This window comes from Melanerpes formicivorus, unplaced genomic scaffold (assembly GCF_026170545.1).
Source record: "Melanerpes formicivorus ecotype bairdi unplaced genomic scaffold, bMelFor1.0.p_v2 SCAF_59, whole genome shotgun sequence".
Classification (NCBI taxonomy): domain Eukaryota; kingdom Metazoa; phylum Chordata; class Aves; order Piciformes; family Picidae; genus Melanerpes; species Melanerpes formicivorus.
The window spans coordinates 4,127,783-4,146,555 of NW_027142411.1; the positions used below are offsets into that span (position 1 = coordinate 4,127,783).

An 18,773-nucleotide genomic window follows, 5' to 3' on the forward strand; every position below is an offset into this window, starting at 1 on the left:
CCTTCAGCCCTGGCTCCCTGCTCAGTGTCTGCAAAGGTGGCTCAGGGAAAGGGCAGCAGCTGGTGAGCAGCTTTTCCTGGCAGAGTCCCTGGCCTTGGAGCACTTGGTGACACTTTGAGGGGTGACCTGGTCCAGTCTGGTTTTGCAAAGGACTGAAAATCTCTGTCTGCTGAGCTGAAGTGCTCAGCACTTGTGACCCTTGGCAGCACCCTGCTGGGTGCCAGTGCTGACAAAGGGCTGCTGCATGCCTGGCCTGGGCAGGTCCCCATTCAGTGCCCTCACAGCCCTGCTGTGCTGTGGCTGCTCTGCAGTGTCCCTCTGCAGGCCTGGGACCACTGCAGCATGGTCACTTCAGGGTGTCTGAGGTGTGCAGAAGGAAGCTGCTTACTTCAAGCACTGGTCAGGCCCAGCTGTTGATGGTTCATGAAAGTGAAGCCTCCTGTGAGGTCCCACAGAAGTCACTTTGGTTTGACTCTTCTGATCAGCATGCCAGTCAGTCTGTCCCCTCCTGTGGGAGCTGTGTACCTGACTGCTCTCCGTGCCCCACGACTGCGCTGGGGCCATCAGCAATCCACCCCAGTGCTGCCCAGCTCTCTCAGCAGGCAGGAGGAGGTCTGTGCTGCACAGGGACTCTGTCAGCTCAGCAAACACTGAGAGGACTCTCAGTAAGTCAGCTAAAAGACTTGGTTGTGCCTGAGAAAAGTGTGTTGCAGAAGCTGGCTGTGGCTCTCCTGCAGCCTGCACTGGAATTCACCACGCTGCAGGATGCCAGCCTGGGAAGCAGAGCTGTGTGCCCAGCTGGGGGCAATGTTGCATTGGAAACCAGGAGCTGCCCAGGCCCTCCCCATGGGCTACACAAGCCCTCCCTTTGCCAGCCAGGCACTGCTGTTACACCAATTCACCCTGCAGAGCAAAACACTGTATTTACTGCTTCTTGAAAGCACTGCCTTGCAGAGCCCAGGATATTGATGTGTCAGATGTAAATGCTCAGCCATTTCATGTGGCTGAGACCAGGGCTTGCATTTGGCCTCCTGCAGTTGTCATGCATGTTGATGTTTGCTGCTGCAATAATGTGCAGCACTGATGGGCAGCTCTAACCTTCCAGTCTGGGGTTTGGAAACAGCTGCTTGTGAGTGATGGCTTTGTTCCTAATAATACTCTGAAGTGAATTGCTACTACTTACTGGTGGGTTGCAAAACCAACTGGCCACCCATTTCTGAAGCAATTCCCTTGGCTCAGGCCCTCAGCTTGGGTTAACACTTGCTGCTTGCAGCCACTGTGGAGCTTTCCCTCTCAGCTGCAGCCATAGGCTGTGCTAATTCTATGCTAATCTGCAGCAGCTGTGTTGGGTCAAAGCCAGAGCAAGTGTCTCTGCTGGAGCTAACTGGTGGTGGTCTGGCTGCCCCTGTGTGCTGGCAGGACTGCTCTGTTCAGGAAGGTCACATGGGTCACAGAATCCTTCAGTTATAGGAGCAGACCCTTGGGATCATCAAGGCCAACCACTGACCCTACTCAACAAAGCTCACCCCTAAACCACATCCTCAAGCACCACATCTGAGCATCCTTTAAGGTGTGAGGCAGAGGTTCTGGGCTGCCTCTTACTCTTGTGCTCTCTGCAGTGTATGTGACATAGCTTTGTAATTGTCACCTCTGAATGAGTGACATCTGCCAGAGGCTTGGCTTGCCATGCCCAGCACAGGCTGAAAAGACCTGGGACCCTGAAGCTCCTCAGGCTGCTGCTGGACTGATAGGACCCAGGGTGTTCATCTCCCCACAGACAACAAGCAGGGCAAAACCTGGGATGGTTTAATGGCTCTTGATTTAATATTGATTACTTGTCAGTGCTGTTTAGTGTGATCCACTTTCTCTGGTGAGACCTCACCTGGAGTACTGCAGCCAGCTCTGCAGCACTCAACAGGAAGGGCATGGAGCTGATGGAGCAGGTTCACAGGAGGGCCAGGAGCATCTCTGCTGTGGGCACAGGCTGAGGGAGCTGGGAGTGTTCAGCCTGGAGAAGAGAAGGCTCCAGGCAGGCCTAACAGCAGCCTTCCAGTACCTGAAGGGGCTACAGGAAGGCTGCAGAGGGACTGTTCCCAAAGGCCTGCAGGGACAGGAGCAGGGGCAATGGTTTGAAATGAGAGCAGAGCAGATTGAGATTGGATGTGAGGAACAAGCTCTGCACCATGAGAGTGGTGGAACACTGCAGCAGGTTGCCCAGGGAGGGAGCTGATGCCCCATCCCTGGATGTATTCAAGCTGAGGCTCAGCAAGGCTCTGAGAAGCCTAATCTAGTGGAGGATGTCCCTGCTGCCTGCAGGGGGTTGGACTGGGTGGCCTTTGGGGGTCCCTTCCAACCCCAACCGTTGTAAGATTCCTTAGTGCACACAGTAGTATGGCAGGATGATAGAGCAAGTGGAATGCTCTGGAGATGTTGCCTATCTTGGATGGATTTCAGTAGCAAAATCCTTCTCCCTGCTCTTGGGGTGGGGAACTCAATCTTGCAGGTCAGGATACAGTTTCAGAGGGACTTTAAAACCAGGGTAGGGCTCGGAAAGAAACTGCACTTAGGCTCCAGCACCGGACTTGGTGTGTCCCCCTGAACCAAGCCTAGCCCCCAGCTCCTCTGTTTGAGGCAGCACTGGTCTCCTGGTGGGGGGTGTGTGTGTGTGTGTGTTCAGAGAATCACTTGTTGCCCCGTGGTGGAGGCAGAGCCTTGCAGAGCTGTGTCAGGAGCAGGCAGCCTCCTGGCTGCAGCGCTCTGGGCTGCAGCGTTTGGACACCCTGCGGTGGGGAGGCTGGGGGCTGGCTCAGCTGGGTGTCTGCATGCAGCTGTCATCTGCTGCAGAGTGCTCTGGAGCCCCTGTCTGCTGGATGCCATGTGAGAACTTGTAGTTTGCTTGAAGAGCCCCAAGAGCAGCTCTGGGAGGTGGAGAAGCTGACCCCTCCTGCCGCACCACACGCGCCGGGGCGGAACGCAGCAGCGCTGCCCTGTGCCTTGCATGGGCTCCTGGGGGCAGAGCCCCACAGTGTCTGCAGGAGCAGCCAGGGAGCTGGCACAGCCCTAGTCCTGTGGGCTCTGGAGGCTCTTTGTCCAGGCTGGGGAACACGTCAGAGTGCCCAAACCCAGCTGCTGAAAGCTAAGGCTCCCAAGGCCAAATGTTGGCACCTAGGAGCCGTGGCCTGCCCTAGAAGTGTCTGCAGCTCACCCCCAGGAGGGAGCCTCCACTTCTCAGCAGACAGCTGGAAATGGCTGCAAAGTGGCAGGGACCTGGAAATGGAGCTGTGGGGGAGCTGCCCTCTGCTGCTGTCTCCCTTTCTGGTGAGGAGCTCCTGAGGTTTGCTGTCCTGCTGGATGGGGCAGTACTCAGCTGCCCCTCCAGCTTTCTCCTTGCCCTCTCTTCCCTGCAGCTCATTTGAGCGAGCCAGCAGAGCCAGGAGTGCCCCAGATGCCCCCTTCCAACAGGGAGGCTCCCAGTGCATGGCAGGTGGCCAAAGCTGGGGGTTTGCTGCCATCTCTGCTGGGGCATTGTCTCTGCTGAAGGCAGGGATGCTCCTTGTTCAATATGCCAATTACAAGTGCAAAATAATTAGGGCAGCCAGAGAAAAATGCCCCAGTCAGCAACAAGCCAGGGCAGGCAGGTAGCTTGTGCCAGAGCTTCCTCCTGATCTCTGGGGGTGCCTGCCTGGGGCTAGCAGAGGTGGTAGGGGTGGTGCCAGCACTTCCTTCCGCTCCTTAGAAGCCTCCACTGCTGCTGCCTCCTTCTCCTGAGCCAGCAACACCAGCTTGGTGTTCCCAGGGCCAGCTCCAAGTGACAGCAGCTGTGTCACAGGCACCTCTGCAGGCAGGAGCACAGGGAGGTGGCACCGAGGGGTGGGTCTGGCTGCCAGGGAGCCAGTCAGCAGGGGCTGGCTCTTCACTCTGGCAGACAGAGCAGTTGCAGTGAGACATTAATGCAGACTGCATGGGGGTGGGAGAGGAGGGGCTCTGCTTGATGCTGGACACCGGTTGTGCTCAGTGCAGGAGCCTGGGGCTGTCTCAGATGGCTTCAAGAGAGAAGTGGTGCAGGCAGGCAGCCCCTGAGCCTGTGTGTGAGTAGCCCCTGAGCTGGAGATGTGGTGTTTGCTGCACAGCTCCTGGGCTGAGCTCCTCTGGCAGACCCACTCGGTGAGATCCGTGGGTCTGGAGTTCTGCCTGAGCCCAGCCCCCGCCAGAGAGGACCCTGCAGGCGCTGTGGGTGGCGGGGGAAGGCCACGGGGCAGAGCAGAGGCACAGCCAGCACTGCTGCCCTGTGCTGCCAGCCAGGGGCTCTGTGCCTGCTGCAGTGAGAGGAGGCCCTGGGCAGCACACAGGCCCCGCAGCAGGGCTGTGGTTGCTCTCTTTGTTTTAAGCCAACCAGCTCAAACTTCCCTATGCTCTCACTACAGCCCCTGAGGTCTGTAGCTGGCACGGCAGCGGTGCAGGCCTGGGAGCCTCTCTCCCTCACAATTCAATACAGACAGATTTACTTCTTTCCCCCCCTGCTTGAGGTTGCCTTAGAGGTCTCTAAGCAATCAGAGGCTCTGCCTTTATCAGTGCCTGAGTGAGGGAGGGTCCCATTGCTGCACGGGGCCGCTGTGAGCCTGGGGAGGGCAGAACAGGGCCACACGGAGTGAAAGCTGCAGCTGGCAGTGCCTGGCTTTTGTACAGGAGGAAGAGAAGAAGGTTGTGTGTGCTGCCCTAGGCCCGGGCTGGCACCACTTCAGCAGTGTGGCTGCTCCTTGGCATCTTGGCTGGCAGTGGCACAAACCCCTGAGGGCTCAGCAGCCGGCCCTGGGTGAGATGCAGCAGCGCTCCTCACCTGCTCACCTTTAACCTCAGCTGCGAGCAGGGCAGGGCAGATGTGGCGACAGCAGCTTGCTGCTTGCTGCTCTGGCAGCCCTGGGGGATGGGAAGGGCTTGTGCTGAGCACAGAGCCAGGGGTGCAGGTGGGTGACAGTACAGGGTGCACAGAAGGAAAGCCTCCTGGCTTTCAGCACAGGCACTGCTCTGCAGGGGCAGCTGCAGAGGAACAGCTTTGGTGAGGAGCTGCAGCTCAGAGCATACAGACCAGGCAGAGCAGAGCAGGGGGGTGACAGCTGTCCCTGGTAGCTGGTGGGAGTAGCTTTGGCTTCCCAGGAGCCTACCTGCCAGAGCTTGTCCTTGGGTTGGGCTGGTGCTGGACAGCTCAGGTCATGCACATGGCCCCGCTGTCCCCACTGAAGCACTGCTTCCTGGTGTGGTGCTGGCCATAACTGCGTCATTGTCTGGCAGTCTGACGTGACCTGACAGCAGAAGTGTCAGCAAGCCTGTGAAAGGGAAGCACGTGCTTGGAGGAAGAGCAGGCTGCCTCTGCAGAGCCAGGGCTGTTGCTAGTCCTCACATCTGAAGTGTCACACACAGTGCTTGCTGTGCTTCCCAGCAGGGGCCAGGAAAGCTAAGCCTGTGTCAAAAGGCTGCAAAGCCACTCTGCACTTGGTGGTGCCAGTATTCTGTGACAGCAGCATGGCTGTGTCCTGCCCATCTGTGGTGCTGAGAGGGACAGGAGGGGAGAGGAGCTGCTGTGTGCCATGTCCCAGTAGTGTCAGAGGTGCAGCACTGGCTTGGGAGCCTCTGCACTTCAACGTCAGCCAGCTCTGCACAGGGAGCAGAGGCTCAGCTCAGCTAGGCACAGCAGGGCTGCTGCCAGCAGCACTGAGGGCCTGCTGGGGGAGGGCCAAATCATCTCCTGCGAGGAGGGACCTGTCCAGCCAGGCCTTCCTGCAAGCCTGTGGCACGTCCTCCAGCTCCTTTGGCTTGTGCCCCTCTTACAGTTGTTTGAGGTGGAGGGAAGAAGGCTTAGATCAGCAGATTTCAGCTGTGGTTCATTACCTGAGGCATCAGGAGGTCACACAAATGCTGTGTGTCAAGACCAAAGTCTTGCATGCAAATGTGCCTGCTTGCAGTCCCTGCAGGCTGGACACAGGGACCTTATCTGCTCAGGTACTGCTTGGGCCAAGTGGCTGGTTGGTTATTTGCTGACTCTGGAGCCTGCTGAAACCAGTGCAGTGCCTTATCAGGTGGGCTGAGGAAGCACAGGAGTGCAGCTGTCTCAGCTGGTTCTCACAAGGGCACAGAGCCCCCTGGCTTGCCCTGGTGATGGGTCCCTGGCAGCTGAGCTGCCAGTGGAGGAGCAGAGATTCGTACACAGAATAAATCTGCCTCTCAAGGGGCAAAGCTTTTCCATTGTGCCCATGGCAGAGAGCACTTCATTCATCATTTCTTTGCTGCCTCTGATGCAGAAGACTCTGGTAAATGTTCTCTTTTGGCTGATCTGCCCACAATCCTTGTTTCTTTAACCCCTGCTGGGTGAGTTTGTGCTGAAGGAGAGTTTGCACTGTGAGCAGCAGCAGTCAGCCTCTCCTGGGGATGTTTTATGCAAGCCACCAGGTGCCTCCTGGCACTTAGACATGAGAAGCCATGATCTAACTGACCTTCCTGTGTTAAGTTCTGAGGGTAGACTCCTGGTGTGGGCCCAGCCTTGCTCAGGAAAGGGAAACAGGCCATGTTCTTGGTCTGAGAAGAGGTCTGGCCTAGGGACTGGCACTGAGGAGCTCGGAGTGGATCCCTCGTGTCCTCGTTCTCTTCCTTCTTGCTTTCTCTCAGTGCTTCCCTGTGGGACCAGGGCAGTCTGGCAGTGTCCATCCATATGGAATGCTGGGAGATGCCAGGGGACTGGCACCTCGCTGGGGGTAGGAGGAGCATTGGGGGGGGGTGTCTGACCAGCCAGCAAGGTGCAGACAGCTTCCAAGAGCAGAGCCAGAGAAATGCCTCCTGTTCTGTTTCTGTCTCATGAGATGTTCCTTTCTCCCCTCTCTCTTCCCTCCCTAGCCTGTTTGACATGGGAGGAGAGTACTACTGCTACGGCTCCGACATCACCTGCACCTTCCCCGCCAGTGGCAAGTTCAGCCCTGCCCAGAGGGCCATCTACGAGGCGGTGCTGCGGGCGTCGCGCGCCGTGATGGCAGCCGTCAGGCCAGGTAGGAGCCTGCCCCCTGCCGGCAGCGCTCTGCCCCTGCTGGCAGCCTGCCCCTTGTTGGCAGCGCCTGCCCCCTGCCAGCAGCCTGCCCCCTGCCGGCAGCCTGCCCCCTGCTGGCAGCACCTGCCCCCTGCCGGCAGCGCCTGCCCCCTGCCGGCAGCCTGCCCCCTGCTGGCAGCCTGCCCCCTGCCGGCAGCCTGCCCCCTGCCGGCAGCCTGCCCCCTGCCGGCAGCCTGCCCCCGGCTCGATGCCGGCATCCAGCCTGTCCGAGCGCTTCTGGCCGCGTCTTGGAGAGCCCTGGACAGCAGTGAGGTGGTGAGATCCATTCCCATGCTGAAGCAGCTGCTTATGGAGCCCGGAGGGAGGCAGGCGGCGCTGTCCATGCAGCTCGTTGAAAGGCATCACGCAGTCAGTCACCAATGAGGTTATCAAGCTGCTCTGCTTTTGACCTTTGCAAAGCTGATCTCATCTGGTGCTGACAGCTGCTGCTCAGCTCTGGCCTTAGCACTGGCAGCCATCTCTTCCAGGAAGCTGATGCCAAAGGCTGAAGTCAGAGCTGAGTGACCCGGGGTGTCGTGCTTCGCTGTGTTTCGAACTTCGCTGTGTCCCGTACGGAAAGCCTCTGCTGAGGAGGAGGATGGATGGGCTGTGCCTCTCTGGAAGGCTGCTGAACTAGCCTTCAGAGGCTTTGGAAAGCACTGGCCCTTGGGCACTGCTTTGTGTGCCTGCAGGAGAGCTGATGCCTCAGGTCGTGGCTGAAACACGCCTGCCTGGGTGCAAACCTCTGGTCCCACTTTCAGGGCAGCACATAAATGCTCTCAGGGCTGGCTGCTGCTCTGCTGTTAGCATTTCTCAGGGTACCTAACAGAAAGGCACTGAGTGCCCAAGGCTCACTTAGCCTTTACAGTTCCTGCGTTAGCTTTCAGTCATCAGGCCTCGAGTCTGCAGGCTTCCTGCGCTGCCAGGCAGAGCTCCCATCGCCTTCCTGTGACACCAGCTGGCAGCAGCAGGGTTGGGCAGCTTGGGAGGGAGCAGCAACCCTTGAAGCCTATCTGCAAAATGAGGCTGGATGTTCTGCCATTTTAATTGTGATGAGCATTCTCCAGCATCTGCTGTTTGTGTCCTGAAGAACCTCCTTCCTGCTCCTGCTCTCAGTGTGCCTCGCGTCTCAGCGCGTCTCAGCGCGCCTCGCGTCTCAGTGCCTCCTCTCGTTCCTTGTAGTGTTCCTGGCAGAATGCCTTGCTGGTCATTTGCAGACTGCCTTCAGAGCCTGAAAGCTTACAGGGGGCTGTGCTCAGGATGGTGTAGAGACTTCCTTGCTTTACTTAACACTTTATTTACAGTGTCAGAAAATCAGGGCCTGGTAAGTGGAGTGTTAGTGGTAAGTGTTACCAGGGTGCCGTACCAGCCTGGGGAGCTTGAGGTTGGTGGACAGAAACCATTCCCTGTGGCTGGCAGAAGGTGGGGCCTGTTCTCACTTCCCTCTGCTCACTGAGCTGTCATTGTCTTGCCTGCTCAGAAGCATGGTGCAGGTGACCTCAGCTGCTGCTCAGACCAATGGTCACGAGTTGTCTGGCTACAGAAAGCAGGGTCCACACTCACTGCTGGGGTTCATTTGGTGCCTCTGGTGTGAACTGTGACCCAGGACCATCACCACTCTCTGGTATCAGATCTCATGGAGTCCAGCAGTGTGCAAGAGCTGTCACCATCTGGCAAGGGCTGCTTGGTAGGTCCTTAGGGCTTCTGCCCCACTTCTGCAGCTTTTAACCCACCTGTCTGTTGGTGGAAAAAGTCTGACAGGGTCATTGTGTTGTCCTCTGGTGAGCTCTCAAAAACACAGCAAGGGCCAGAGGCTTGTTAGTGCTGGAAGCACTCAAAGAGAAAGGAGGCAGAGGAGCTTGCAGGTTTGGAGGCACTGAGTGCAGCACCCAGCCCCACATGGGACAGTTGGGTGTGCTGAGTCGTGGAGCCCCTGCTCACTTTGCTGCTTGGTTTGTTGCTCTTCATTTCCCATGGCTGCTGAGGTCAAGGCAGTGCAGGGCAGTGCCATGGCCATCCCTGGGCCAGGCTGTGCAGAGGAGGGCAGGCAGCCCCCACAGGAAGTGGTTTCAGAACTGGGGCCTCCGTGGTGCCTGTGGCAGAGGGGCACAGGGGCATGGAGCTGTTGTCTGCAAAAGGTTAATGTTTGCCAGAGTCCTCTTCAGTGCAAGATAGCAGCAAGTCCTTCAGGGAGAGTCACTGCCCAAACCCTGCTTACATAACTGTGGGAGGGCTGACCTTTGCCAGCAGCCTGCCCCCTTGCTGCAGTGGTCTGTGGAGCTCAGAGGTCTTCATTCTGGTTGTCCTGTAACCTGACTGACTCATAGTGAGGTGACTGAGCCTGCCCACTGTCACCTGGCAGGCTGGCAGATCTCAACAGGAGACCATGCTATGTGTCTCCAGGGCACAGCTGGCATGAGCTGCAGGGCTAGGTTAGAGCCTTTGTGAGCAAGCTGTTGATAGTGGAAAGGTCTGAAGACCCTGGGAGGACATGTGTGCATTGCTCCCCAACCCACCCTGCCTGACTCTGCTCTGCACCCCAGCTGCATGCTGCATCCAGTGGCCAGCTGAACGGCTCTCTGATGGCACCTGGGGGTGTCAGTGCTGTGAGCAGAAGAGAATCAATGGCTGTGTGCTCAGCTCCAGCTCTGCAGAAGGGGAGGTGGCTCCTTGCAAGGGGGAGCTGTGCTGTGGGTGCTGTGCATGAAATGCACTGCTGCTGGCCCCTGCAGGGCTTGGCTCCCACGTGGGTGCTGCACTGCCAGTGATGCAGATTGAGTCCAGCTTGGGAGGCTGCTGTGGAGCAGCTTCTCCTGTGGCCATTACAAATGGCTGGGCTCTTACACCATGGGCAGCCTCTCAGCTGATGGCTGCTCTTTACTCTTTGGATTAGTGTCTTGAGCATTTAGAGAGTGTTAATAGTTAGGGCTCTGGACATCAAATTCCTAGTGTGAGGAGAGTGTGGCTTCCTACATATGGAAGGTTCCTGCTTACAGAACAACTGAGGTCTCTCAGATGTGTGCTGCTGTGCTGAGAAGAAGTAAAGATGAAGTAAGCTTCTCTTCAAGCCTTGCAATTACAGCCAGCTTGGATTGATGCACTAAACCATAAACAGTCTTTAAGATTAATGAGCTAAATATTGAAGCAATCACATGCTTTCCATTTTCACCCCTTTGCAACTGCACACTGGGACCTCTGAACATTCCTCCCCAGCTTCTCTGGAGAGCAGTGGGAAGCCACAGGAGAAGGGGGAGCAAGAGAGCTGCTTGTACTCAGCACTCCTGGTACCTCTGCAAAACTTGTGCATGGTTAAAAGCACCACCAGGAAAAAGCCCTCTTGTCCAGGCTACAGATGTTAGAGAAGGAATTCCAGCACCTCAGTCAGTAAGGTCTGTTGTCCTAAGCTCCATCCCTTTGTCTAGCAAACTGCCCCCGAGGAGCAGCTGAGTGAGGCCAGGCTGGCAGCCACTCAGTTCCCTATCTCTACGTTTATGTGACTTTCAAAGCTCATATATCCCAAGTCCCCACTGAACCCAAGCTGCATTCAGCAGCTGGAATATTTGCTGCTTGGTGTTTGTTTGTTTCAATACAATGAACAATCAGAAGCAGTTCCAAGTCTGCACAGAAGTTGCTGTTTCGCAGCCGGTTTCCGTGCAGCCTGCGAGCGCTGCCGTGGCTCTGGGGTCTCGCTGCCCTTGCTCAGGCTGCAGCTCGTGCCCAGGGCCAGCTGCATGTCCCCAGCTCCTGCTTCTGCCATCCAAGAGAGTCAGGATCGTGCTGCCCCTGGCTTTCAGGCTTTGCTTTTGTGAGGAATGCTGTTGAGGAAGCTCCTGAAGGAGAGCTTCGTCCCAGGACCAGCACCTCTGGTCGTGGGAGGTGGAGGTTTCTGCCTGTTGAGGCTGTAAGATTCCCTGCCTGGTCATGGCTTTCCCAGAACCCAGACTGCACATAAAGGCCAAGGGGTCATGAAGCTCTTAAACCAGAGCTTAAACCAGGGCTGAGCCTTTGCTGACTGCCATGTAATGCTGAGCAAGAGAGGGCATTCCAGTACAGTGCAAACCCAAGTGCAGTCAGCAGTGTTCCAGGCAAAGCAGCAAAGCCAGGTGTCCTGCAGAGAGATCTTCTCAAACATGGAGCTGTCCTCTGCTCCTTAGAGCCCACAGGGAATGGGTCCCTCTTGGCTGTGGATGCTGCATGGATGCAGAGAGGTAGTTCCCCAAAGACTGAAGGCTTCTGAGGCAAAGAGAAGGAGGGGAGAGGCTGGGAGAAGACAGCCACTGAGCACAGCCCAGCAGCTCTCTGGACTGGACTGCACAAAGGTCTCTGCAGCTGGTGGCCCTGGTGACCTCTGGCCTTGCTCTGGCTGTCTCACAGGTCAGGTCCTGCACTGTGCAGCTGGGAGCAGGTCTCTGAAGGTGTTTCTCTCCAGCTAGCAGTAAGCCTTCCCCTTGCTCATTGCTTTCTTGTCTCCAGAGGATTTAGGGCTAAACTGACATGCAGAATGATTTGAGAAGGGCATTGGAACCTTCTGTGGGTCTGACTGAGGCCTTGCTTTCATGAGCAGTGGACATCCTTCCAGGGAGTTAGAAGGAGAAACCGAAGCAGCTGCTGTGTTTGCAGTGTTTGCCTCCTCCCTGGTCATCTTCTGCTGAAGCACTCAAGCAGCCAAGCTGATGGAGGCAGCTAGGAGCCCAGGGACTTGGAGCGTGCCTCATGTGCTGCAGGATGTACACTTTGAGTAGTGCCCACTCCTGCAAACTCCCTGGGAGCTGACCACTGAGGCCCAGCTCTGTGAGTGTCTGTCAGGAGGAGGGAGGCTGAGTGACCAAGGGCTGTGAAGTGCAGCAGCAGTGTGGTTGCCTGCTCTGTGTTCCAGTCACATGCCTAACAACAACGAGCAGAGTTTAGCTCAGGTAGGATAGTGCCAAACCCAGGGGTTAGAATAACCCAAATAATTAATTAATTAAAGAACTGCTTAATTGGAGACTAAGAGCTGAGGTGTTTGACCCAGACCCTGTCCCTGGCTGCTCCTGTGGCTCAGCTGGGCAGAGTTGTGCTTGGAGCCCTGTACACATTCAGGACTTGCAGCTTCACAGGTTCCTGCTGCTCCTGCTCCAGGGCAGTTCTGCAGCTTCTTCAGGATTCAGGTTTGTTTTGTCTGCTGCTGTTGTGAGTGTTGCTTTGTGGTGATTGCCTCTGCACTCCACAGGAGTCACACTGGCTGTGCCTGACCAAACCCAGTGCGACCCTTGCTAACCACGCGCTGCCTGCCAGCTAGCACAGGGCTCTGGCTCACGTGCAGTGGGGCTTCCCCTTGCATGCAGCTCACCTGAGTTTTGTTTCAGACAGCCCAGCTCTGTCTCAGCAAGTGTGCTGTGCAGAAGCAGCAATTCACTCTGAGGAATCATTGGGAAGAGCTTGGGCACTCGTCAGAGCTTTGGACAGCAGCACAGGAGGGGAGGGTGTGGGAGCAGAGCCTCTTGTGGAGTTTGCAGGGTTTCAGAGCACTCATGTGAGTTGTTCCCATTGGGGCTGTCAGGTTTTAGGCAGAGTGTTGCTGATGGTTACTAATCTGCTGTCATGTCTGGGGCAAAAGAGTGATTCTCCAATAAAACTTTCATGGCAGAGGGGGAAGGGCTTGCAGCAGCTCCCCTGCAGAACAGCTGCTCTCAGGGCCTGTTGGAGCCAGCTCTTGATCTTCACAAGCCCTGTTGAATGGCACTGCAGTGCTGTGTTTCCCACCCTGGCAGTTCAGGATGTGTCAGTGTGTGGAAAGGGAATCTTGTCAGTGTGTGCTTCAGGAAGCTGCCTGTAGCCTGCCTGGAACTGGCTGCAGCGCTCTTGCTAACCTCCGTGCTCAGGAATCACTTCCCCTCTCGGCACTGAGAGTGACACAGAAGGGTGATGCAGCTTTCTGGGGTAGCTTGGTCTCAGTTGTGTCAGTGCCCACAGTGGTTAGAGCCTCAGCCAGCAGGCAGGGAATGCAAGCTGCAGGAGCCAGAGGGTGCACGAAGTGCTGCCAGTAGAGCTTCAGTGGTGTTGATTGGAGCCTCCCAAGCCTGACCTTGCCCAGAGGAGCAGTGTCCTACAGCAAGGGGTGTCAGAAAAAGGCCCTCTTTTCTGCCAGGCTCAGCAGATCTTACAGCTCCAGGCTGTTGAAATGCAGGGCTTCAGTGCACAGCCTGCAAGCCCCTCGGGAGCTGCTCTTCCCAGCTTGTGCCCCCGGGAGCCGACCCAAGCACGCAGTGACCACTGCGGTGCTAGGGGGACTACAGTGACCCTGAGCTACTGCCAAGTGCACAAACCTGGACACCAGCTGAGCCTTTCTGCCCTGCAGGCCCCCCAGGGGCAGTGTCTGCAGAGCTGCCGTGGCTCAGGACCAGCCTGCAGCGCATGCAGCAGGTCTCACGCTGCTGCCGGTGGCTCTGCAAAGCTGCTGCTTGTGTAAAGCAAATGCTCTGAGGAGTCTTGGCAGGCCTGGGGCCTGCCTTGGCTGCAGGATTTTAGCCTTTCTCTGGTGAGTGGGGGCTGGGTTAACGCTGCTGTTCTTTCAATCCTTTTTTCCTCAGCTGCAGCAGGTAACTGTAGCATTGCTCAGCTCTGACCTCAGCAGGGACACTGAGGGGAGCGAGCTGCCCGTGCATGTCTGATGTGCACTGCTCTGCAGCTCAGTGTCCAGGGCATGCACTCCTCACACAGGGTAACTTGGGCTGCAGTACAAAGTCCCTGAGTCCTTTGGGCCTGGCCCTGCAACAGCTCAGCTGCTGATGCTGGACACAGGCTGTGCTGTCTGCCTTCAATCTTATCTAACCAGAGTCTTCTGGAAGCTGCAGGACTGATAAGCTTCCACACTGCAGCTGCCCCCTCCAAGCACTACCCTCCTTTCTCCACTCTTTTTCCTCCTCTTTTCAGCACCCACCTCCTAAGGAAAATCCACATTCCCAGTGCTGCATCCTTCCAGACAAAGCTCCCTCCCTTGTCCATGTCTGCATCTGTTCCAGTTGCTTTTCCTAAGGCTGCAGCCTGGCAGACCCTTGCCTCTCAGGTGATACAGACCATCCTGTGCAGTGCTTATGATGGGGAGCATGGGTTTGCCAGCTCTGATGCAAAAGCCATGTCCAGCACCATTCTGCTCAGCCTTTGGAAGCAGAGGCAGGAATTTCAGCTCTGTGTGCCCTTGGTCACTCCTGCACCTCCCAGGCAGGTGCATCCCACTGGGGAGCTGAGGGATGGTTTCTGAAGGAGTCCATCCAGGTTTGGAGCTGTGGCACCCATGGCACAGAGCAGGCTGAAGCTTAGCAACCCCTGCAGTCGGTGCTGCAGGCATCTGCAGGTGCAGCACAGCAGCAAAGGCAGAGCAGCCCCTTCCACCTTTTCAGAACAGGAAGGTTGAGAGGCTTTGCTCACCACGTGGCAGCCAGCTGCAGCTCTGCAGCTGCACCCCTGGCTGAGGGTCCCTGCAGCCACCAGTGCAGTTAGCTGCACAGCACAGGGAGCCTGGGACAGCTTCCCTCTTCCCCAGAGTCAGAGCTGGGCTCAGTGCTTTGGTTCCCTGCCCTGCTGCAGAGCTGCCTCACCTGGGGCTGCGAGAAACCAGGCTCCAAAACGCAGCAGCTGCTGAGTCCTGCAGGCCCAGAGGAAAACAGGAGCATCAGAAGTGAAACACATTCTTCCCTGGCACCCAAGGGAAGAGGAAAGAAATCGTGGGTTTAGTACTGAGATAGGTTTGGGGCTGACTGTGCAGCTGAGCCTATTGTTTTCTGTCTGCTCCGGCCACTGCATGCTGGCAGCCTGTCACTCCGGCAGGGAGGTGCTGGCTGTGCCGGGGCTGCAGTGGGGTCTGCACGTCACAGGCTGTGCCAGGGGACACCAGGCCTCTCACCCTTCTCTGGGGACCCCCAGAAATGAAGTTAGCTTAACCTTAGCACAGCCTGGGGAGGAGTTGCTCCGACCTTGCCATGCTCAGTTTTTCAGTAAGATTGTGACATCCCTGCTGGCAAAGTCCCCACCCTGCAACACCAGCAACCCTGCTAAATCGTTTGTGGTTTAATCATTGTCACATTACAACCACAAAGCACCCTGAGCAGCAGCCAAAGCCATCCTGGTAGGGCCTTCTCGGAGCACTTCCCGAGCAGAGCGGCTGCGCGCCCGGCAGGGGCTCCAGGTCTCTTCTGGCTGCTGCTGCTGTGTGCTCTCAGAGCGCCGCAGGAAGGGGAGCAGCCGCTGACTGTGAGGTGCTGGTTGTGGCAGCTCATCTTTTCACTTCCTAATGGAATTAGTTGTAGCTTAAGTGGTGTGCCTGGTGGAGCACAGCGATGCTTTTGCTTTCTGGGCTCATTCAAAGCATTTCTTCCCTCCTTTGCCGGACCAAAGTTCTCCTGTGTCCGTGGCATGGTCAGGGAGGGCTCAGGCTGCTGCAGAGATCCTTATGGAGGTTTCTGAGTTCCTTACCCATGGGACTGGATCTGGAATTGGGTGGGGTTGGCAGACAGACCATTAGAGAGGAAATATGCTGAAGGAATTGAGGCAATATTCACTGTGTCTTTTCTTCCCTGTCTCAGCAGTACCTCAGCATCAGCTCGGTTAGGCTGCTGGCAGCAGATGCTTTCACCCCCCTTTGGTGTCCAAAGCATTGGATGTGTGGAGTTTGCCCCTTCTAAACACACAGCTTTGCTGTGCTGTGTGCAGGGCACCTGAAAGCTGGCAGCCTCTGGAGTTCCCTGCTGGTGAATGGATCCCTGCTGTGTCCCAGTTCCCTGTGGGGCACAGCCGCTGCCTGGCCGGTGCTGGGGTGGCTGTGGAAGGTGCCTCCTGCCCTGGCCCCAGCACACACTGCATGGCAGCTAACCAGAGCCCATGCAGCTGGGCTGCCCTGGGAGCCAGTGGCTGGTTCAGTGACCTGCATTAGCCACTGTCTCATTTGGCAGAGGAGTGGGGATGGAGCAGACACAGCATCAGCAGATTTTCCTGAGGGCAGACTCCGCTTGGCCCAAGCTGCCAAAGTCCAAGGACCCTCGAACCTGGCTGTCTAAACCTCCCCTGTCAGTGGACTATTGTTGGCTTACAAAGTGCCCTAAAGGGAAGGACAGAACTCCCCTTTTCACCCATACTGCACCTCTGCAGCTAGGATAAACCTTTTTACACAAAAAGCACCTCCACAGGGGTGACAAACTTGGACAAAGCTTAACAGTAACAGTCCTGAATGACAGCTGAGGCTGACTGGGGGGCTGCAGATTGCCACTGCTGTAGCTCCTACAGCTGAGCTCAGAGCCACTGGTCTAGAAAGGTGTTGTGGTGTGGTTCTCAGCTGGTTTCTGACTGCCTGTTCTCGCTAGCAGCATGCCGCTGTGGTGGTTGCCCGCCTGCCGCTGTGGTGGTTGCCTGCCTGCTGCTGTGGTGGTTGCCTGCTGCTGTGGTGGTTGCCTGCTGCTGTGGTGGTTGGTTGCCTGCTGCTGTGGTGGTTGCCTGCTGCTGTGGTGGTTGGTTGCCTGCTGCTGTGGTGGTTGCCTGCTGCTGTGGTGGTTGCCTGCCTGCCGCTGTGGTGGTTGCCTGCCTGCCGCTGTGGTGGTTGGTTGCCGCTGTGGTGGTTGCCTGCCTGCCGCTGTGGTGGTTGGTTGCCGCTGTGGTGGTTGCCTGCCTGCCGCTGTGGTGGTTGCCTGCCTGCCGCTGTGGTGGTTGCCTGCCTGCTGCTGTGGTGGTTGCCTGCCTGCTGCTGTGGTGGTTGGTTGCCGCTGTGGTGGTTGCCTGCCTGCCGCTGTGGTGGTTGGTTGCCGCTGTGGTGGTTGCCTGCCTGCTGCTGTGGTGGTTGGTTGCCTGCCACTGTGGTGGTTGCCTGCTGCTGTGGTGGTTGGTTGCCTGCCACTGTGGTGGTTGCCTGCTGCTGTGGTGGTTGCCTGCCTGCTGCTGTGGTGGTTGGTTGCCGCTGTGGTGGTTGCCTGCCTGCCACTGTGGTGGTTGCCTGCCTGCCGCTGTGGTGGTTGCCTGCCTGCCGCTGTGGTGGTTGGTTGCCGCTGTGGTGGTTGCCTGCCTGCCGCTGTGGTGGTTGCCTGCCTGCCGCTGTGGTGGTTGGTTGCCTGCTGTGGTGGTTGGTTGCCTGCCGCTGTGGTGGTTGGTTGCCGCTGTGGTGGTTGGTTGCCTGCCGCTGTGGTGGTTGGTTGCCGCTGTGGTGGTTGGTTGCCTGCCGCTGTGGTGGTTGCCTGCCTGCTGCTGTGGTGGCTGCCTGCCGCTGTGGTGGTTGCCTGCCTGCCGCTGTGGTGGTTGGTTGCCTGCTGTGGTGGTTGCCTGCTGTGGTGGTTGGTTGCCTGCCGCTGTGGTGGTTGGTTGCCGCTGTGGTGGTTGGTTGCCTGCCGCTGTGGTGGTTGCCTGCCTGCTGCTGTGGTGGCTGCCTGCCGCTGTGGTGGTTGGTTGCCTGCCGCTGTGGTGGTTGGTTGCCTGCTGCTGTGGTGGTTGGTTGCCGCTGTGGTGGTTGCCTGCCTGCCGCTGTGGTGGTTGCCTGCCTGCCGCTGTGGTGGTTGCCTGCCGCTGTGGTGGTTGCCTGCCGCTGTGGTGGTTGCCTGCCTGCCGCTGTGGTGGTTGCCTGCCTGCCGCTGTGGTGGTTGCCTGCCTGCCGCTGTGGTGGTTGGTTGCCTGCTGCTGTGTCAGCTCACAGCGAGGGGCAGAGCAGGACCGTGGTGGATGCAGGCACCTAAGTGCCTGAGCACCAGGAGCCTCCAGGGGCTGAGGGCTCTTTCTACAGAGCAATGGGCACCTTCCACTGGGCTAGGAGGGGGTGTCCCTGCCACGGCAGGAGGCTGGAACTGGATGAGTCTTAGGGTCCCTTCCAGCCCACCCCAGTGGACGGCTCTGTGCAAACCTTCTGCACCCAGCCTTGTTTAGTCAGTGGCTTTTTCCCCTGCAGCTGCAAATGCTGCCCTGCTGGGCAGGCTGCTCCCTGCCTGCCTGCAGAGAGGCTTCTTCATTTATCTTTGAGTGCTGCCCACACCTAGATGTGCCCACAGACATCTGAACAACAGAGTGATCAGGGATTGGAACAGGCTGCCCAGGGAGGTGGCGGAGTCCCCATCCCTGGAGGTGTTCAGGAAACCTGTGGCCATGGCACCTGGGGCCGTGGTTTGGTGCCCGTGGTGGTGTTGGGTTGGTGGTTGGACTCCATGAGGTCTCTTGCAAGCCAAAGAGCTCTGTGGTTCTGTGCACTCCTGTTACTTGCAGAACAAGATGTGTGCTCTGTCGCAGGAGGCCTCCAGCACCAGCATAACTCCCCTCCAGCCAGAGCTGTCCCAGCGCTGGAGCTGAGGATTTCCCATCTGTGGCAGAGCAGATGGCACCAGCTGGATGATACAGAGTGGCTCAGAGTGTTTTGCAGGGCTCTGTCTGAAGCCCTGCCCATGCTCCAGGAGAGAGCCCAAAGCTGCAGCTTTGCATCCAGCCTTGTTTCTTGTTTTGCAGTGGAGCTTTTTGTTGTGCTGAGATGTATAAAAACCAAAGCAGCTGGAGAGCACAGAGCTCTGGGTGGGGGTGGAGAGAAAGGAAGAAAGTCGAGGTGAGGGAGGAGGAGGCTGCAGTGGGTTTGCTCAGTGGGTGCTGCCCAGCAGTGCTCAGGGTTTGCAACCACGGCCATCTCCTCAGCTGCCCACTGGAGTCCTTCGCTGGCTCTGTGAGCCCTCTGCAGGCAGAGGGCTCTGTGGCTGTGGTGGTTTTGTGG

The 18,773-nt window shown here is 57.5% G+C and overlaps 1 protein-coding gene across 1 annotated transcript in view; it reads left to right on the forward strand.

The window, feature by feature from the left end:
- Positions 1-18,773, forward strand: part of PEPD (peptidase D) — an 81,567-nt gene that overhangs the window by 43,146 nt on the left and 19,648 nt on the right. Inside the window, exon 12 of the mRNA XM_068161681.1 lies at positions 6,886-7,034. Within this exon, the coding sequence (XP_068017782.1) occupies positions 6,886-7,034 (149 nt within the window). The remainder of the gene's footprint in view (positions 1-6,885; positions 7,035-18,773) is intronic.